This window comes from Pseudophryne corroboree, chromosome 9 (assembly GCF_028390025.1).
Source record: "Pseudophryne corroboree isolate aPseCor3 chromosome 9, aPseCor3.hap2, whole genome shotgun sequence".
Taxonomy (NCBI): domain Eukaryota; kingdom Metazoa; phylum Chordata; class Amphibia; order Anura; family Myobatrachidae; genus Pseudophryne; species Pseudophryne corroboree.
In genome coordinates, this window is record NC_086452.1 from 379142328 (window position 1) to 379161458 (window position 19131).

The 19131-nt window shown below is 48.4% G+C and overlaps 2 protein-coding genes across 4 annotated transcripts in view; one reads left to right on the top strand and one right to left on the bottom strand.

The window, feature by feature from the left end:
• SYN2 (synapsin II) overlaps positions 1–19131 on the top strand; it is a 590154-nt gene that overhangs the window by 428484 nt on the left and 142539 nt on the right. The window lies entirely within an intron of this gene.
• The window catches only part of TIMP4 (TIMP metallopeptidase inhibitor 4), a 63563-nt gene that overhangs the window by 22585 nt on the left and 21847 nt on the right, over positions 1–19131 (bottom strand). Inside the window, exons 2-4 of the mRNA XM_063940773.1 lie at positions 12835–12923; positions 4831–4945; positions 1051–1172 (exon numbers count right to left, since the gene is read on the bottom strand). Of these exons, the coding sequence (XP_063796843.1) occupies positions 1051–1172; positions 4831–4945; positions 12835–12923 (326 nt within the window). The remainder of the gene's footprint in view (positions 1–1050; positions 1173–4830; positions 4946–12834; positions 12924–19131) is intronic.

Consider the following 19131-nt stretch of genomic DNA (forward strand, 5'->3'; position numbering starts at 1 on the left):
GACTATATAGTCAAAATCGCTCAGAAAGTTAGTGCATATCGCTCTGTGTGTACACAGCCAGCGATAGCGATGCGCGCCCCCGCCAGGTCGCTATCGCTGCTAAAAATAGACTGTGCAGGCAAGTCAATTTTGGCTATGTCGCTGGAAAAGAAAAAGCATCCCCTTGCTTGAATGAGTTAGCCAAAATCGCTAGTCAAAATCGCTGGAAAAGTTAGTCAAAATCTCCTACTGCCAGTTCAAGGGAAATCTCTCATAGTCAAAATCTCTCCGTGTGTATGCACCTTTACTCCTACACTGCGATCATCTCAGCCCGTTTCGTTCCTGGCTTGACATCACAAACACGCCCTGCGTTCGCCCAGCCACTCCCCCGTTTCTCCAGACACTCCCGCATTTTTCCCTGACACGCCTGCATTTTTTAGCCAACGCCGGGAAAACGCTGAGTTGCCGCCCAGAAACGCCCCTTTCCTGTCAATCATTTACCGAACACCAGTGCGACTGAAAAGCGCCGCAGACGCTGCAGCAAAACAGCTCAGTTTTTTGTAAAATAACTAAGCGCATGCGCTCTGCGTACCATGCGCATGCGCAGTTAGCGACTAATTGCAGTATAGCGAAAATCGGCAACGAGCGAACAACTCGGAATGACCCCCTATATTCACTATGAACATTGTCACATGGACCTGCAATCATGTACTGTAAAAGGCAAAGCTTGGCAATTTAACAGAGGCATCTCCCAAAAGTAGAATGTTAATGTGCACCTATACGCTATGGTAGGTGAAACAATAGGCATACTTCTACATAATTATATACACCGAGTGCATACAGTACTTGTCTGCTGCCATGTGTGGGAGACTGACGAATTTTAGGGGAGACTGACGAATTTTAGGAAGCTCTCCTGCACTCCTGTGAGAGTAGACCAGAGTAGATCAGCCTGGTGATTTCGTTATCAAGGCCCATTGAAAAGTTGGTAAAATCACAGTGTGTCTCTATATTCTGCAGTTAGTAAATGACTCGATAAGTTTTATCAGTAATAACAATAAAGAGAGCACTTACCTGACATTCACATCCCAGTTGATATGTATGACTGAGACTCCGTATTTGGAAACCTGACAGGCTATCCCAGCTTTGAATGAAGCAACACAAGTCAATGTGGACTTTATTGTCATAAATATAGCCTATAAATAAGCATAAATATTAGTATTAAAATATGAAATGAAAGCTGACCCAAAAGGAATTACACTGTACCCTTCCCACAGTAGTCGAGGCTGCCATTTTATAGGTTGCATTATTGAGGCCACGGAGTTACTAAAAACGAATGACTCCATGAGGTCAGCCCCCTATTGAGTTCGTAAGATGCGACTTCCTGAATATTAGATATACTCACAAATGGCTGGAGATAGGGGAGATATATCAAGCTTTTAATTGAGTGGAGAAGTTGCCCATAGCAACCCATTTTATCTAGAACATTCCATAATTGAATATGTAGAAGCTAATTAATTGCTATGGGCAATGATGACTGCTTGTGAGCAAAGGTTGATGTGTTAGCATAGGGGGGTATTCAATTAGGGCCTTTTTTTCACCTAAACGATAAAACGGGACATTTCACTATATTTAGGGCGAATGGGGATTCACCCTATTAAATAACAGGGCCGTTTTTTTGCCTAAGCAAAGAATTCAGCAGTAGCGGAAAACATGTGGATCAGTGAATAGGCAGGGGGGCCAATTCAATAGCTCCGAGATTACCAGAGCGAATTGAATACCCCCCCCCTCCCCCATAGTCTCCAAACTGTAGCACAAAGGCAGAATTGAATATATCTTACTGTATATTATACATAAACACCCTTTCTGTATTATCTTAGATTAAATTTAACATACAGTACAGTGAATTCATCATACTAGTCTACTCTCCTGCAGGTTGCAGGAGACTCCCAATTGTTCGGCCAGTCCCTCGCACCCACGGAAGAGTGGCCAGATCGCCTGCATCCCACCTGCTTCCTAGTGAAGTGGGCAGGATGAGGAGATCTTGCACCATATTGTGGTTCCGTATGGAGGGGGCAGGACTAAATGGCACAAAGTCACATAATTTAGCCCCGTCCCTTCCCCGTGAACCCATAAATCTCTGCATTTTATTGGCATGGCCTAGAGATGGGCAGCCCGGCCCCCGTAGTGGCAAGCAGTGTCTCTTCTCTGGGCTACTTCCGTAGAGGATATTTTAAATGTAGGGAGTATGAACTACATGCTTAAAAAAACAAATTGAGATAAAAGAAACAAAATGCTAGGGTAATATGCTTTCTGGAAGTATTGAAAATTAAATCTGGTACTGAACAGTTGTGTTGTAATCTCCAAATTGAAATACCAGTGTAAAAATCTTTGTCCCAGTTGGAAAATGCGGAGGGGCTGAACTCCATCCTGCAGATGAGGTATGTTCTCAGATTGGTTTTATGACTGTCCGCTTCATTTCTACTACTACATGCCACAGTTTTGCTGCCCGAATGTAAATGTAAGCTTCTGACCTTAAAATTGTAGTCTCTTTTGGGCTGCATGCATCTTCTTAAACTCAAAATACACTGCAAGTTTGCAGCTGCATCAAAATACACTCTTGATGCGGCCGGAGTAATGATACAGCAGTGACCACCATCATCAACTTGCTAACTGCTGCTTTAGAAACACTATAAATACAGGGTGAGGCAAAAAAAAACTCCCAGATTTTAAAGGTTGACAAAAAAGGCATGGTGAATGCGGTTCAAAATGTTAGTGCATAATCTAAAAGTGTATGGAATACAGTTTATTTTCAATTGGTTTTGAATGCAATATTGTCATTTCTTGGCATATAGCAGCCTTCTGTTTATTAATGGTTGTTTCTAGGGGTGGTATTCATGTGACCGACGGTCGGGAGACCGACGGTCACATGACCTCCTCCAGCATCCCGACCCCCACTATCCCGATGGTTGGCATGCCGACCAACAGGGACTATTCCCACTCGTGGGTGTCCACGACACCCATAGAGTGGGAATAGAACCCGTGGCGACCGTAGGTCGCCACCGAGCCCACAGCGTGGCGAGCGCAGCGAGCCCGCAAGGGGCTTGCTGCACTCGCCCCTCCCCGGCGTCGGTAAGCTGACCGGCGGTCAGGAGACCGCCGGTCAGCCATACTACACCCGTTTCTAGACCTCAGCTGTCTGATGGCCTCATTGGCTGTGTAGAGGCCTCTAATATAGCTGATGAGGATTGTTTTCCACCCAATAACGAAAATTCTGCTTGTTAGCTTAGCCAAATGACAGTGAGCTTCATCAGGTAATTGCAGTGGTAACGCCGGAAATTGCCTGCCGAGGATGCAAAATGATCGACTACAGATGTGTATCACGAATGAAGGCCACCATCTGGACCATACCATGTACAAAACCAATTGAAAATAAACTAGCATTTACCATGCCCTTTTTTAAAATATTTTTAAAATGTGGGAGATTTTTTTTTTTGCCTTACCATGTACATTTTAAAATATTATATATATATATATATATATATATACACACAAACATAAGTCGGCACTCACATTACTGACCAATTGCATATAGGCTCGGGTGCCCTCCCAGAATCCAAAAAAGACCCAAACATAGGCAAGCACTGTAAGGCGGCACTCACGAGACTTGAGACAAGATCCGTCTGATTACTCTTGTCTCAAGTCTCGTGAGTGCCGCCTTTACAGTGCTTGCCTATATATATATATATATATATATATATATTGTATATACACGGTCGAGTCACATTATTATGACCACCTCCTACATTTAATGTCTGCAGCGCATGGCCCATGAAGTATGTCACGTGTTGTGCGCTGGCTTGGTGGGTATAGGCCAGAGGTAGCCAACCCTGGTCCTCGAGAGCTACCTACAGTTCACGTTTTCCAGCTCACCTGGCAGGTGCACATGTGCCGTCATTACTAACTGTCACATTTTAAAAGATCCACAGTTGGAGCTAATCACTTAACTTGTGATTCCACAGGGAATAACATCGGGGTGTAGAGTTGGATCTTGATCCGAGGCACCAACAGGCTAAAAACTTTGACTGTTCCCAGGATGCACTGCACCGCCTCCTCTATATAACCCCACCTCCGTGCACAGGAGCTCCGTTTTAAAGTTGGTGCCTGCAGTGTAGGTACTAACAGAGGGGCTGTCTGAGGCAGTCCTGAAGACTTTGAAAAATGAAGAAAGCTTTTACTATGCTGACTGAGCTGCAGCACTTCTATGTCTGGGAGATATGCCGTGCTGTGGCTCCATCACCTCCCCATTGCGGCTCTGAATACACCCGCAGCCTGGTTCCCGGGTACTTACAGCGGAGACGCACCAGTATTTTGGCACACCACCACTGCATCATCTCCAGGATCGCGTGGCTGCAGGACTTGGGGAGGAGGTAAGAGGGTCCCTCAGTGGGACCCACCAGGTACAAATCGTGATTCGTGAGCGGCCCATGGGAGACGGACCGCGCGGCTGGCGTGGACACTGTACTGCTCAGGGACCCCACTATATCCACCAGTGTACCTCGCAGAAAGAGATTTAACAATGGTAAGTCTACCATAAATCTCCTTATTTTTTTAGATTTATATATTTTTATATTTCTTTTAAATGGTTGCCCCTTCCACTAAAATAAATAAATAAACTAAACTCCACCACTGCTATGTGTATAATAGGCTGTGTATCGGTTGTGCATAAATTACTTTCCTTTCTTGTGTGGGTTATACTATGTATTGATAGATGCTGGATGGCTGATTTAAGCCCTAATTGTGATGTGCATACACTAATACAATAAGTATGTATAAAAACTAATTATAACTTACCTGATAAAATATATTCTCTCTTGTTAACGACATCCAACTTCACTCCACACATGGCAGAATCCGATTCGGTGTACACGTAGGATAGATTTTTTATCTTCTGAAAACCTTTAAACATCTAAAATAGTTTTACAGATCGAATGTTATTTGAGATAAATTATCAACATATTGTAGTTTTGTTTGATAAAAACTGGTGTGCGGGAGACTGCAGAGTTCTCTTACCTATAGTAACTACTCACTTATCTTTGAACAGTATATTTATGTCATGAATACTTGCATCCCTTGTACAAGTGTCACCAAGCCACCCCCAAATTATGCTGGCTGGGAATATAAAGCACTGAGAATTCTCTTTGTAAAGAGGAATGTGATATACTGTGTACAGTTTGGCCCTAAATAAAATACTCTAAACAAAGGTCATGCTTAGTCCTAGGAGTTTTAATCATGAGAAATAAAGGACACATTAGAGGGAAGAGTAAATAACAGGATATTATGATGCATAATTTCCAACATTTATGATGAGAGGATTGGTGTAAGGGCAAGCTTGAAAAAGGAGATTGTCTCCGAAACGCGTTGTTTGGACGATATGGACGCCATTTGCTGCTAATTGTGTTGCTGACCCATACTCCCCTTCAAGGAAAAAGCCTTTTTTGGAGGTGCCATGTTGCAATACCGGAACCCTATTGCTTTGTAAAAAGCTATTGCCCACCGCAAATCCTCTAGAGCAGGGGTTCTCAAACTCGGTCCTCAGGACCCCACACAGTGCATGTTTTGCAGGTAACCCAGCAAGTGCACAGGTGTATTCATTATTCACTGACACATTTTAAAAGATCCACAGGTGGAGCAAATTATTTCACTTGCGATTCTGTGAGGAGACCTGCAAAACATGCACTGTGTGGGGTCCTGAGGACCGAGTTTGAGAACCTGTGCTCTAGAGCACAGGTTCTCAAACTCGGTCCTCAGGACCCCACACGGTGCATGTTTTGCAGGTCTCACAGAATCACAAGTGACATAATTAGCTCCACCTGTGGACCTTTTAAAATGTGTCAGTGAGTAATTAATACACCTGTGCACTTGCTGGGTTACCTGCAAAACATGCACCGTGTGGGGTCCTGAGGACAGAGTTTGAGAACCACTGCTCTAGAGGGTCAGAGACTTGTTCAATCTGGGATCAGTGCAATATTCTTTTTATTGTTAATGTAATTGTGAATTTTTGTGATTAAAAAGTGTGTTTTATTCATAACACCTTCAAGTTATCATTCATCATTGTTATAAGGGCGCCCATGCACATATTCTGTTTTTGCACAGCACAGACTGGCCATGTAAAAACATCATAATATCACTGCTCTGGCCCAGTCCATTGAGTCAGAACAAACTCATAGCCCTAGGTTTCTCTGACGTCCTAAGTGGATGCTGGGGACTCCGTCAGGACCATGGGGAATAGCAGCTCCGCAGGAGACAGGGCACAAAATTAAAAGTTTGACCACTAGGTGGTGTGCACTGGCTCCTCCCCCTATGACCCTCCTCCAAGCCTCAGTTAGGTTTTTGTGCCCGACCGAGCAGGGTGCAATCTAGGTGGCTCTCCTAAAGAGCTGCTTAGAAAAAAGTTTGTTAGGTTTTTTATTTTCAGTGAGTCCTGCTGGCAACAGGCTCACTGCAACGAGGGACTTAGGGGAGAAGAAGTGAACTCACCTGCGTGCAGGATGGATTGGCTTCTTAGGCTACTGGACACTAGCTCCAGAGGGACGATCACAGGTACAGCCTGGATGGGTCACCGGAGCCGCGCCGCCGACCCCCTTGCAGATGCTGAAGAGAGAAGAGGTCCAGAAATCGGCGGCTGAAGACTTCCCAGTCTTCTTAAGGTAGCGCACAGCACTGCAGCTGTGCGCCATTGCTCTCAGCACACTTCATACCAACGGTCACTGAGGGTGCAGGGCGCTGGGGGGGGCGCCCTGGGCAGCAATGAAAGTACCTATGCTGGCTAAAAATACATCACATATAGCCCCTGGGGCTATATGGATGTATTTAACCCCTGCCAGGTTGTCAGAAAAACCGGGAGAAGAGCCCGCCAAAATAGGGGGCGGGGCCTATCTCCTCCGCACACAGCGCCATTTTCCTACACAGCTCCGCTGCTAGGAAGGCTCCCAGGCTCTCCCCTGCACTGCACTACAGAAACAGGGTAAAAACAGAGAGGGGGGGCACTTATTGGCGATATTCATAATATTTAAGCTGCTATAAGGGGAACACACTTATTTAAGGTTGTCCCTGTATATTTATAGCGCTTGGGTGTGTGCTGGCAAACTCTCCCTCTGTCTCCCCAAAGGGCTAGTGGGGTCCTGTCTTCTATCAGAGCATTCCCTGTGTGTCTGCTGTGTGTCGGTACGTGTGTGTCGACATGTATGAGGACGATGTTGGTGTGGAGGCGGAGCAATTGCCTGTAATGGTGATGTCACCCCCTAGGGAGTCGACACCGGAATGGATGGCTTTGTTTATGGAATTACGTGATAGTGTCACCACGCTGCAAAAGTCGGTTGACGACATGAGACGGCCGGCAAACCAATTAGTACCTGTCCAGGCGTCTCAGACACCGTCAGGGGCTTTAAAACGCCCATTACCTCAGTCGGTCGATACGAACACCAACACGGACACTGACTCCAGTGTCGACGGTGAAGAAATAAACGTATTTTCCAGTAGGGCCACTCGTTACATGATCACGGCAATGAAGGAGGTTTTACATATTTCTGATACTGCAAGTACCACAAAAAGGGGTATTATGTGGGGTGTGAAAAACTACCTGTAGTTTTTCCTGAATCAGATGAATTGAATGAAGTGTGTGATGAAGCGTGGGTTACCCCCGATAAAAAACTGCTAATTTCAAAGAAGTTATTAGCATTATACCCTTTCCCGCCAGAGGTTAGGGCGCGCTGGGAAACACCCCCTACGGTAGATAAGGCGCTCACACGCTTATCAAAACAAGTGGCGTTACCGTCCCCAGAAACGGCCGCCCTCAAAGACCCAGCTGATAGGAGGCTGGAAAATACCCTAAAAAGTATATACACACATACTGGTGTTATACTGCGACCAGCTATCGCATCAGCATGGATGTGCAGTGCTGGGGTGGCTTGGTCGGAGTCACTGACTGAAAATATTGATACCCTGGATAGGGACAGTATTTTATTGACTATAGAGCATTTAAAAGATGCATTTCTATATATGCGAGATGCACAGAGGGATATTTGCACTCTGGCATCAAGAGTAAGTGCGCTGTCCATCTCTGCCAAAAAGGCAAAGGAAGGGGTAAGAGACTGCAGCAAGCAGCTCCCACTCAGGAGCAGAAGCCCTCCCCCGCTTCTGCAAAGTCCTCAGCATGACGCTGGGGCCTTACAAGCGGACTCAGGTGCGGTGGGGGGTCGCCTCAAGAATTTCAGCGCGCAGTGGGCTCACTCGCAAGTGGACCCCTGGATCCTGCAGGTAGTATCTCAGGGTTACAGGTTGGAATTCCAGACGTCTCCCCCTCGCCGGTTCCTGAAGTCTGCTTTACCAACGTCTCCCTCCGACAGAGAGACGGTATTGGAAGCCATTCACAAGCTGTATTCTCAGCAGGTGATAGTCAAGGTACCCCTTCTACAACAAGGAAAGGGGTATTATTCCACGCTGTTTGTGGTACCGAAGCCGGACGGCTCGGTAAGACCTATTCTAAATCTGAAGTCTTTGAACATGTACATACAAAGGTTCAAGTTCAAGATGGAGTCACTCAGGGCAGTGATAGCGAATCTGGAAGAAGGGGACTTTATGGTGTCCTTGGACATCAAGGATGCTTACCTCCATGTCCCAATTTGCCCTTCACACCAAGGGTACCTCAGGTTCGTGGTACAAAACTGTCATTATCAGTTTCAGACGCTGCCGTTTGGATTGTCCACGGCACCCCGGGTCTTTACCAAGGTAATGGCCGAAATGATGATTCTTCTTCGAAGAAAAGGCGTATTAATTATCCCTTACTTGGACGATCTCCTGATAAGGGCAAGATCCAGAGAACAGCTAGAGGCCGGTGTAGCACTAACCCAAGTAGTGCTGCAACAGCACGGGTGGATTCTAAATTTTCCAAAATCCCAGCTAAGCCCGACGACACGTCTGCTGTTCCTAGGGATGATTCTGGACACTGTTCAGAAAAAGGTGTTTCTTCCGGAGGAGAAAGCCAGGGAGTTATCCGAACTTGTCAGGAACCTCCTAAAACCAGGAAAAGTGTCTGTGCATCATTGCACAAGAGTCCTGGGAAAAATGGTGGCTTCTTACGAAGCGATTCCATTCGGCAGATTCCACGCACGAATTTTTCAGTGGGATCTGCTGGACAAATGGTCCGGATCGCATCTGCAGATGCATCAGCGGATAACCTTGTCTCCGAGGACAAGGGTGTCTCTTCTGTGGTGGTTGCAGAGTGCTCATCTGTTAGAGGGCCGCAGATTCGGAATACAGGACTGGGTCCTGGTGACCACAGATGCCAGTCTGAGAGGCTGGGGAGCAGTCACACAGGGAAGAAACTTCCAGGGCGTGTGGTCAAGCCTGGAGACGTCTCTTCACATAAATATACTGGAGCTAAGAGCGATCTACAATGCTCTAAGCCTGGCAAAACCTCTGCTTCAGGGTCAGCCGGTGTTAATCCAGTCGGACAACATTACGGCAGTCGCCCACGTAAACAGACAGGGCGGCACAAGAAGCAGGGGGGCAATGGCAGAAGCTGCGAGGATTCTTCGCTGGGCGGAAAATCATGTAATAGCACTGTCAGCAGTGTTCATTCCCGGAGTGGACAACTGGGAAGCAGACTTCCTCAGCAGACACGACCTTCACCCGGGAGAGTGGGGACTTCATCCAGAAGTCTTCCACATGCTTACGATCCGTTGGGAAAAACCAATGGTGGACATGATGGCGTCACGCCTCAACAAAAAACTGGACAGGTATTGCGCCAGGTCAAGAGATCCTCAGGCAATAGCTGTGGACGCCCTGGTAACACCATGGGTGTTCCGGTCAGTGTATGTGTTCCCTCCTCTGCCTCTCATACCCAAGGTACTGAGAATTATACGGCAAAGGGGAGTAAGAACGATACTAGTGGCTCCGGATTGGCCAAGAAGGACTTGGTACCCGGAACTTCAGGAGATGCTCACGGAAGATCCGTGGCCCCTACCTCTAAGAAGGGACCTGCTTCAGCAGGGTCCTTGTCTATTCCAAGACTTACCGCGGCTGCGTTTGACGGCATGGCGGTTGAACGCCGGATCCTGAAGGAAAAAGGCATTCCGGAAGAAGTCATTCCTACCCTGATTAAAGCCAGGAAGGAAGTGACCGCACAGCATTATCACCGCATTTGGAGAAAATATGTTGCGTGGTGTGAGGCCAGGAGGGCCCCGACGGAGGAATTTCAACTCGGTCGATTCCTACATTTCCTGCAAACAGGATTGTCTATGGGCCTCAAATTGGGGTCCATTAAGGTTCAAATATCGGCCCTGTCGATTTTCTTCCAGAAAGAATTGGCTTCAGTTCCTGAAGTCCGAACTTTTGTCAAAGGAGTACTCTATATACAGCCCCCGGTTGTGCCTCCAGTGGCACCGTGGGATCTCAATGTAGTTTTGGAATTCCTCAAATCCCATTGGTTTGAGCCACTTAAATCGGTGGATTTGAAATATCTTACATGGAAAGTGACCATGCTACTGGCCCTGGCTTCGGCCAGGAGAGTGTCAGAATTGGCGGCTTTATCGTACAAAAGCCCATATCTGATTTTCCATTCGGACAGGGCAGAACTGCGGACGCGTCCTCAGTTTCTCCCTAAGGTGGTATCAGCGTTTCACCTGAACCAACCTATTGTGGTGCCTGCGGCTTGGAGGACTCCAAGTTGTTGGACGTTGTCAGAGCCTTAAAAATATATATTTCAAGGACGGCTGGAGTCAGAAAGTCTGACTCGCTGTTTATACTGTATGCACCCAACAAGCTGGGTGCTCCTGCGTCTATTGCTCGTTGGATTTGTAGCACAATTCAACTTGCGCATTCTGTGGCAGGCCTGCCACAGCCAAAATCTGTAAATGCCCACTCCACAAGGAAGGTGGGCTCATCTTGGGCGGCTGCCCGAGGGGTCTCGGCATTACAACTCTGCCGAGCAGCTACGTGGTCAGGGGAGAACACGTTTGTAATATTCTACAAATTTGATACCATGGCTAAGGAGGACCTGGAGTTCTCTCATTCGGTGCTGCAGAGTCATCCGCACTCTCCCGCCCGTTTGGGAGCTTTGGTATAATCCCCATGGTCCTGACGGAGTCCCCAGCATCCACTTAGGACGTCAGAGAAAATAAGAATTTACTTACCGATAATTCTATTTCTCGTAGTCCGTAGTGGATGCTGGGCGCCCATCCCAAGTGCGGATTGTCTGCAATACTTGTACATAGTTATTGTTACAAAAATCGGGTTGTTATTGTTGTGAGCCATCTTTTCAGAGGCTCCTCTATTATCATGCTGTTAACTGGGTTCAGATCACAAGTTGTACAGTGTGATTGGTGTGGCTGGTATGAGTCTTACCCGTGATTCAAAATCCTTCCTTATTGTGTACGCTCGTCCGGGCACAGTATCCTAACTGAGGCTTGGAGGAGGGTCATAGGGGGAGGAGCCAGTGCACACCACCTAGTGGTCAAACTTTTAATTTTGTGCCCTGTCTCCTGCGGTGCCGCTATTCCCCATGGTCCTGACGGAGTCCCCAGCATCCACTACGGACTACGAGAAATAGAATTATCGGTAAGTAAATTCTTATTTTTTGTTGGTTCTGGTCAGTATCCTTGGATTAGCTCAACATCATTGTATGGATGTTGGTGTATACTGATAGAGTATGTATCTAGAATGAAACAGAACTGGGACTGCCAATCAGTACACATAGGAGGAGCAAATGCACTGCAGTACTTGCAGTACCAGCAACTGTCTTTAGGAGAATGGCTCACAATGTACATTACTGCACAATACTGTAGATAGGACGTAGGTGGGGCTCCAGAGAATGTTGAGACACCTGCTGGATTGAGTGCGCAGTACACGGTAGCCCAGGATAAGAATGCTGACTGAACTACTGTAATCGGGATACACTTTTATGCAAGTAACTGGGCATGAGACCTAGGAACAATGGGTGCAAGTACTGGATACTTGATGCAGACGCACTCTGTGAGTGCTGATAGCTGTAAGTAGAATAAATGGCAGATGCACTTTGCAAGTGCAATTCACTTATGGTAGGTACAGACACAGGTATACATCAGGAGTGCAGGGGGCTGAAACAGGACTACCCACCAGAAGTCTGCAAACTAAACTTCAGGATGAAGAGAGTTGTTCTGACAATGGTTCTATCAGCAGAGATGGTCTAAATAATGTGCTCCCAGTACCTATTGGTCAGCCAGGTCATGTGAGCACGATTCCAGGAATATGGTAGGCTGATGCTGTCACCTAATTGAATCCAAGATGGCGGCATCCATGCTCTGATGCCACAGGTACTCCCAGACAGGTCATGCCAGGCCCATATGGAGATGTGCCAGCCAGTACTCAGGGTTGCCAGATATGGCCAGGAGCAACATGGGTTGCAATTACCAGACACCGCTGGACCCAGTAATCGGGACTATGACCCCATTGTGTGACCTGTAACAGCAGTGGTTAAGTACTAAGCTGCCATTTATACCTCTCCAATCACTACCTACAGTACCACACTTATCCTGCCATTGGTGCACCGGCACCTGACTGCAGTGCTGATCGGGACAACGCAGTCCCAATCGGGAAGGTAGGACCAAACTCTCAGATTGGCACTGTCCACCAAAATCAAGGCAATTGTAGGTTTACAGAAGACGTAGGATATGAAGGTTAAATTCAGAAAGAAGTCAAAACAATTAAGAAGATCAAATACAATTGATGAGAAAATCATCTGTAAAGCCTCTCAATTTGCATATTTATACTTCAGTAAATGTGTTTTGTTAACAATAGATAATCATTTATGTGAAATACCTTGATCACTTTGATAGTGTACATGATTGTACGGTAGGCTTTATTTGTTGAGGGAATCCTCTTTTCAGCAATTGCTTTTGCACGAACCACTGTAATAAATGGAACAGTAATTACGAAGTTGAATAATAGAAACAACCACTACAGTACTTGGATCACCACACAACAATTTGGGGCTCATGTATCATTTTTAAGATACCCCAGCTCTGAAACAGTGAGGAAAAAAAAAAAAAAAATATATATATATATATATATATATATATATATATATATATATATATATTAGCCTTGTGACTCTGTGCCTGCATTTCTAACGCTGGGAGGAGTCACAGGCACAGATCTGGGTCGCTGGATGCAGGCCAGGAACAGTCCCCTCCCTCGGTCCGCCCATCCCCACCCAGTCCCCTCCCCATCTCCGCCCACTCCCCTCTCTCCCTCTTCCCCGTACACTCCCTGCACCCTGGTGACACTGCAGCCGGTGAGTCTTGCGGCTGCCGCACAGTCCGGAGGAGAATGCCGTGGACGACCTCTGACTGCTGTACCCGCCACCCTCCCACCCGCGGCACCCACAGCATCCACCACATCTGCCCCCCACATGCGGCACATGCCCCGCTCCTCCCTGTACACTCCCAGCCGCGGCACCCACACCTGCAGCACCCCACCGCCCCTCCCCCACCCGCGGCGCTCCCGCCCCTCCCCCACCCATGGCACTCCCTCCCCCACCTGTTGCACCCACATCTGCAGCACCCCCCACCCCTCCCCCACTCGCGGCACTCCCGCCCTCTCCCCCACCCATGGCAGACGCCCCTCCCCAACCCACGGCACTCCCGCCCCCTCCCACACCCGTTGCACCCACACCTGCAGCACCACCCACTACCCGCGGCACCCCCTCCCACACCCGTGGCACCCCCCGCCCCTCCCCCACCCGTGGCACCCACAGCACCCACCACATCTGTCCCCTACCCTTGGTACACGCCCCTCCCCCACCCACGCCACTCCTGCCCCCTACCCGTAGCACCCACAAACCCCGGCACCCCCGCCCCTACCCCACCCGCGGCACCCCCGCTCCTCTTCCGCCCCCATACTCACCGCTACACCCCCGCACCCTCCACCCCATCCGCCCCTACCCCACCCGCGGCTCCCCCCTCCCACCCTTCCCCCACCTGCAGCACCCACAGTATCCACCACATCCGCCCCCCACGGGCGGCACTCCCACCCGTAGCACCCACACCCGCAGCACCTCCTGCCCCTTCCCCACCCACCGCACCCACCACATCCATCACCCACCCCAGCACACACTCCTCCCCCACCCGCGGCACTCCCACCCCCTCCCCCACCCGCGTCACCCCTGCCCCACCCCCATCTCCACTCCCCCCTCTAAACCCCCGCACCCTCCACCCCACCCGCCCCTCCCCCACCTGCGGCACCCCCGCACCTCCCCCACCCACGGCACTCCCTCCGCCACCCGCAGCACCCCTATACCCACCTCCACCCCCGCACCCTCCACCCCACCCGCGGCACCAACAGCATCCACCACATCCGCCCCCCACCCACTGCACACGCCCCCCCTCCCACTCACAGCATCCACCACATCCCCCTCCCACCCACAGCATCCACATCCCCAACCCACCCACCGCACTCCCGCCCCCTACCCCACCTGTAGCACCCGCACCCGCAGCACCCCCCGCCCCTTCCCCTGCCCACAGCACATCCGCACCCCCACCACACCCCCGCAGCCGCCACTCCCCCAACCACAGCACCTCCGGCCCCCTCTCCCACCCACATCATCTATAGTCACCTTCCCCCGTTTGTGGACCTACCACACCTCCCCCACCCACAGCACCTCTGGACCACCGCCCACAGCACCTCCGGGCACCATCCACGGCTCCCCTGCAGCCATCCCTCCTCCACCCGCAGCACTTCTAGAACCTATCACCCAACCTCACCCCCCCTGCAACCCCACCACCCCAAACACCCCCCCACTACATCGCCTCTCCCCCACGCACATCACCTCCAGACCCCCTCCTTCATCCACAGCCCCCCCGCACCCACTACTCCCCCACCAACAACATCTACACTCCCCTTCCACACCGGCACCTCCCCCACCCGCACCCCTCCCCCATGTACAGTGGACATTGGATTAATAAAAAAAAGTAATACTGTGGCCATTATGTGTCTAAGCGACACTGCTACCTGTGGCCATTGTGTATAAGTGGCGCTGCTACCTGTGGGCACTGTGTGTATACGCGGCTCTGCTACCAGTGGCCATTGTGTGTATAAGTGACACTGCTACCTGTGGCCATTGTGTGTATAAGCGCCACTGCTACCTGTGGCCATTGTGTGTATAAGTGGTGCTGCTACCTGTGGCCATTGTGTGTATAAGTGGCTCAGCTACCTGTGGCCACTGTGTGTATAAGCGCCTCTGTTACCTATGGGAATTGTGTGTAGAAGTGGCACTGCTACCGGGGGCCATTGTGTGTATAAGCACCACTGCTACCTGTGGTCATTGTGTGTCTAAACTGCTTTGCTACCTGTGGGCACGTTGTGTATAAACGTCTCTGCTACCTGTGGGCACTGTGTGTATAAGCGGCTCTGCTACCTGTGGGCACTGTGTGTATAAGCGTATCTGCTACCTGTGGGCACTGTGTGTATAAGCGGCTCTGCTACCTGTGGGCACTGTGTGTATAAGCGGCTCTGCTACCTGTGGGCACTGTATGTATAAGCGGCTCTGCTACCTGTGGGTATTGTGTGTATAAGCTGCCCTGCTACCTCTGGCCACTGTGTGGATACGTGGCTCTGATACTTGTGGCCACTGTGTGTATAAGCTGCGCTACTACCTGTGGCCACTGTGTGTATAAGCGGCTCTGCTACCTGTGGGTATTATGTGTATAAGCGGCTCTGCGACCTGTGGGTATTGTGTGTATAAGCGGCTCTGCTACCTGTGGGTATTGTGTGTATAAGCTGCCCTGCTACCTCTGGCCACTGTGTGGATACGCGGCTCCGTTACCTGTGGCCATTGTGTGTATAAGCGGTTCAGCTACCTGTGTCCATTGTGTGTATACGCGGCTCTGATACCTGTGGCCACTGTGTGTATAAGCTGCGCTGCATACACTAGCAGTATATACTACACTATGTTATTCATTGTGCATTGCAGCCACTCTTCACGCCCCCTTGACAATTGCACGCCCTTCCCCCTTGCAATATTTACCCAATAGCATAAACTTTTTTGCAGGTAATACTCCATATAATAACAATTATAGCACAGCTGAAGCCCGTGCAGAGGTTAACGGATCGTAGCCTCTTGCAACGGTATTTTCTGTCTAACACCTTCTCTTTATCCTCTCCCTATCACCCTGCCTCTCCCTATCCTTTACCTATCGCACAGCGTTTCTATACATTCCCCCCCCCCCCTACGCCTCTCTATTTTTTCTCAACCGGACCCCATTTCTGTATGCCCTCTATACTGCCCTGCATTTCTGGATCTGTTATCTACCGGTCTGCGTATGTTCAAAGGCGTGCAGGGGTTAACGGGGTGTAGCCCCTAACGACGGTGTGAAGAGCGCCCGTAGGGCATGATGAATCACCTAGTATATATATATATATATATATATATATACCATTTGGTCATAAAAACAAACCCAATGCATTGGCACAGATATTGAAATATCAAAAATTGCAGTCCATAGTAAGGGTATTTATTTTGGGGTGTTTAGAAATCACCCATCCATAAGCCAACTACACTGTTTTTTTGTGGTATTATCACCTTCCTCCAGGACTGCCACAGTCCTTACCCTGTTAGATTGCTTCTGGGGATTCTGGTACTGCCAAAATGCTGTGACCTGAAACTGCTGGGGATGCCAGGAATGCTGGGGATGCCAGGAATGCTGGGACCTGAGACCGCTGGAGATGCCAGAAATGCTGGGACCTGAAACTGCTGGGGATGCCAGGAATGCTGGGACCTGAAACTGCTGGGGATTCCAGGATTGCTGGGACCTGATACCACTGGGGATGCTTAGACCTGAAACTGCTGGTGATGCTTGGACCACTGGGGTTTGCTGAACTTGTTGCTGGAACCTCAGGGACTAATGAGGGTTCCTCCCACCACTTGAATATCCATTCACCAGATCTTGTTCACCATGATAACCAGGATTTGTCAAGCCCTGTACATATCATGTATATATAATTTGATGTACCATGTCAACTGTTTGTGGAATAGAGATACAGATGTGTGCTCATACATCTTTTCTGCAGTCATGCCAAACAGCCCTTCTTATCACACCAGGTCATGTGTGAATCTTCTAGCGTCAGGGTCTTTTTTATTTTTACTTTTTTTTTTTTGCTGAAAATGCATCTTATTTGCAGCGCAGTGCAACTAGGGCACACGAGGAGAGACTGCTAATTTATGTGATATAGGACTCTTGTATATTTGTGTGCGACTGAGTCTCTGAATCTGTATAGGAAGTGCTAGCAGCCGCAGTTTTTTTTTGTTATACAGACTCTGACACACAATACGCAAGTGTCATATATCAAATGAATCAGCACAGTCTCCTTGTGCATCCTATCCACATTGCGTGGCTAATAGGACATTTTCGGTACAAAAAAAGATACCTGATGTAGCATAGTTGCACAGCTACAGGCATCTTGCGCTGCATGGCGTATTGAGGCAGATGTATGAGGACACATTGTAGCATCTGCTTCCTCTGTCCAAATGATCTCCTTAAGACAACCAAAGATCTTTACTGCCATGCTTTACCATGGTAATCATTACAATACATACAATCAGTTGTACTATTATGTCTTCTCACAAATCTGAATATTTTTTAAACAACTTTTGTGGTCAATCACCTGAAAAAGTCAGTACTGTATGATTTAGGTTTCCCTACAATTTATTATGGGGTTATCACTGCAAATATCTGTGGCAGTCCATCTATTTTTACTCACAGATCAGTCCGTGTTGTTCTCCATGGAAACTATGCCTATTTACCAAGATTTTAAAGCTTAGCTTTCGCAGCTGGCACTCGCTAACTAAGGCCATCTATTGAAGGTGTTAACCAATGTTGCCTATCACTGTATTGTGTAATATATCCAGTGGTGTCACTATGGGGGTGCCAAGGAGTGACACCAAAATGCCGCTTCCTAGTCAGTGACAGCGGCTGGGTGCAGCACTGTAACATTACGTGCAGTACTCGGCGCCTGGTACAATGTAGTAGCCAGCACTGCAGACAAATAGTCTCTGGGGGGCAGCCCAGCAACCCTGCAACACTGGGAGTGATGAAAATGGGGGTCAGGCCACAAGGCAATGCACCCTTTAGAAGAGGCCATGCCTCCTTCCCGCAGAACCACACCCCTTTTTCACCAGCACATGGTCTTAGTACAACGGTTTACAAACTCGCTCCTCAAGGTGCCGTAACAGTCTAGGTTTAAAGGATAGGTATGCTTGTCCACAGGTAACTTAATTAGTACCTCAATTAACTTGATTCAACCAACTGTGCTCAGTCATGGATATCCTTAAAACCTGGACCATTAGGATGCATTGATGACCGAGTTTGGGGACCTCTGGCTTAGTACATTATTTTGAATCATGTCAGGGTGCATTACAAGATGCAGGGTGGGGCAGCATGGACGGTGTAATGGTTAGCATTACTGCCTCACAGCACCAAGGTCATGGGTTCGATTCCCACCATGGCTATAACTATGTGGAGTTTGTATATGCTCCCCGTGCTTGCGTGGGTTTCCTCCGGGTACTCCGGTTTCCTCCCACAATCCAAAAATATACTGGTAGGTTAATTGGCTCCCAACAAAATTAACCCTAGTGTGAATGTGTGTGCATGTAATTGTTGTAGGGAATATAGATTGTAAACTCCACTGGAGCAAGGACTGGTGTGAATGGCCAAATATTCTCTGTAAAGCACAGCGGAACATGTGTGCGCTATATAAATAACTGGTAATAAATAAATACATTATTTATAACATGTATAATCATGTTCATGTAGAAGCCGTGTCTACTTTAAGATCATGGCTGTCTCTTCTAATACACTCCAATTACAGCTTAGACACGTTTCCTAATAGACACAATGGGGTATATGCAATTGCGGTCGAATTCCCGAAATTGTCGAAAAACTGGACTTTTTCGCCCAAAAAAAAAAATCGACAATGCAATTCAGTACTTTCCGTCAAAAAAACGGACTTTCAAAATTCGACTTTTTGAAATTCGACATTTGTCAAATTCGACATTTCTGCAATGGTACAAATGCAGCAATTCGCCAAAAGTATATTCAATTGAAGTTTGGAAATTCGACA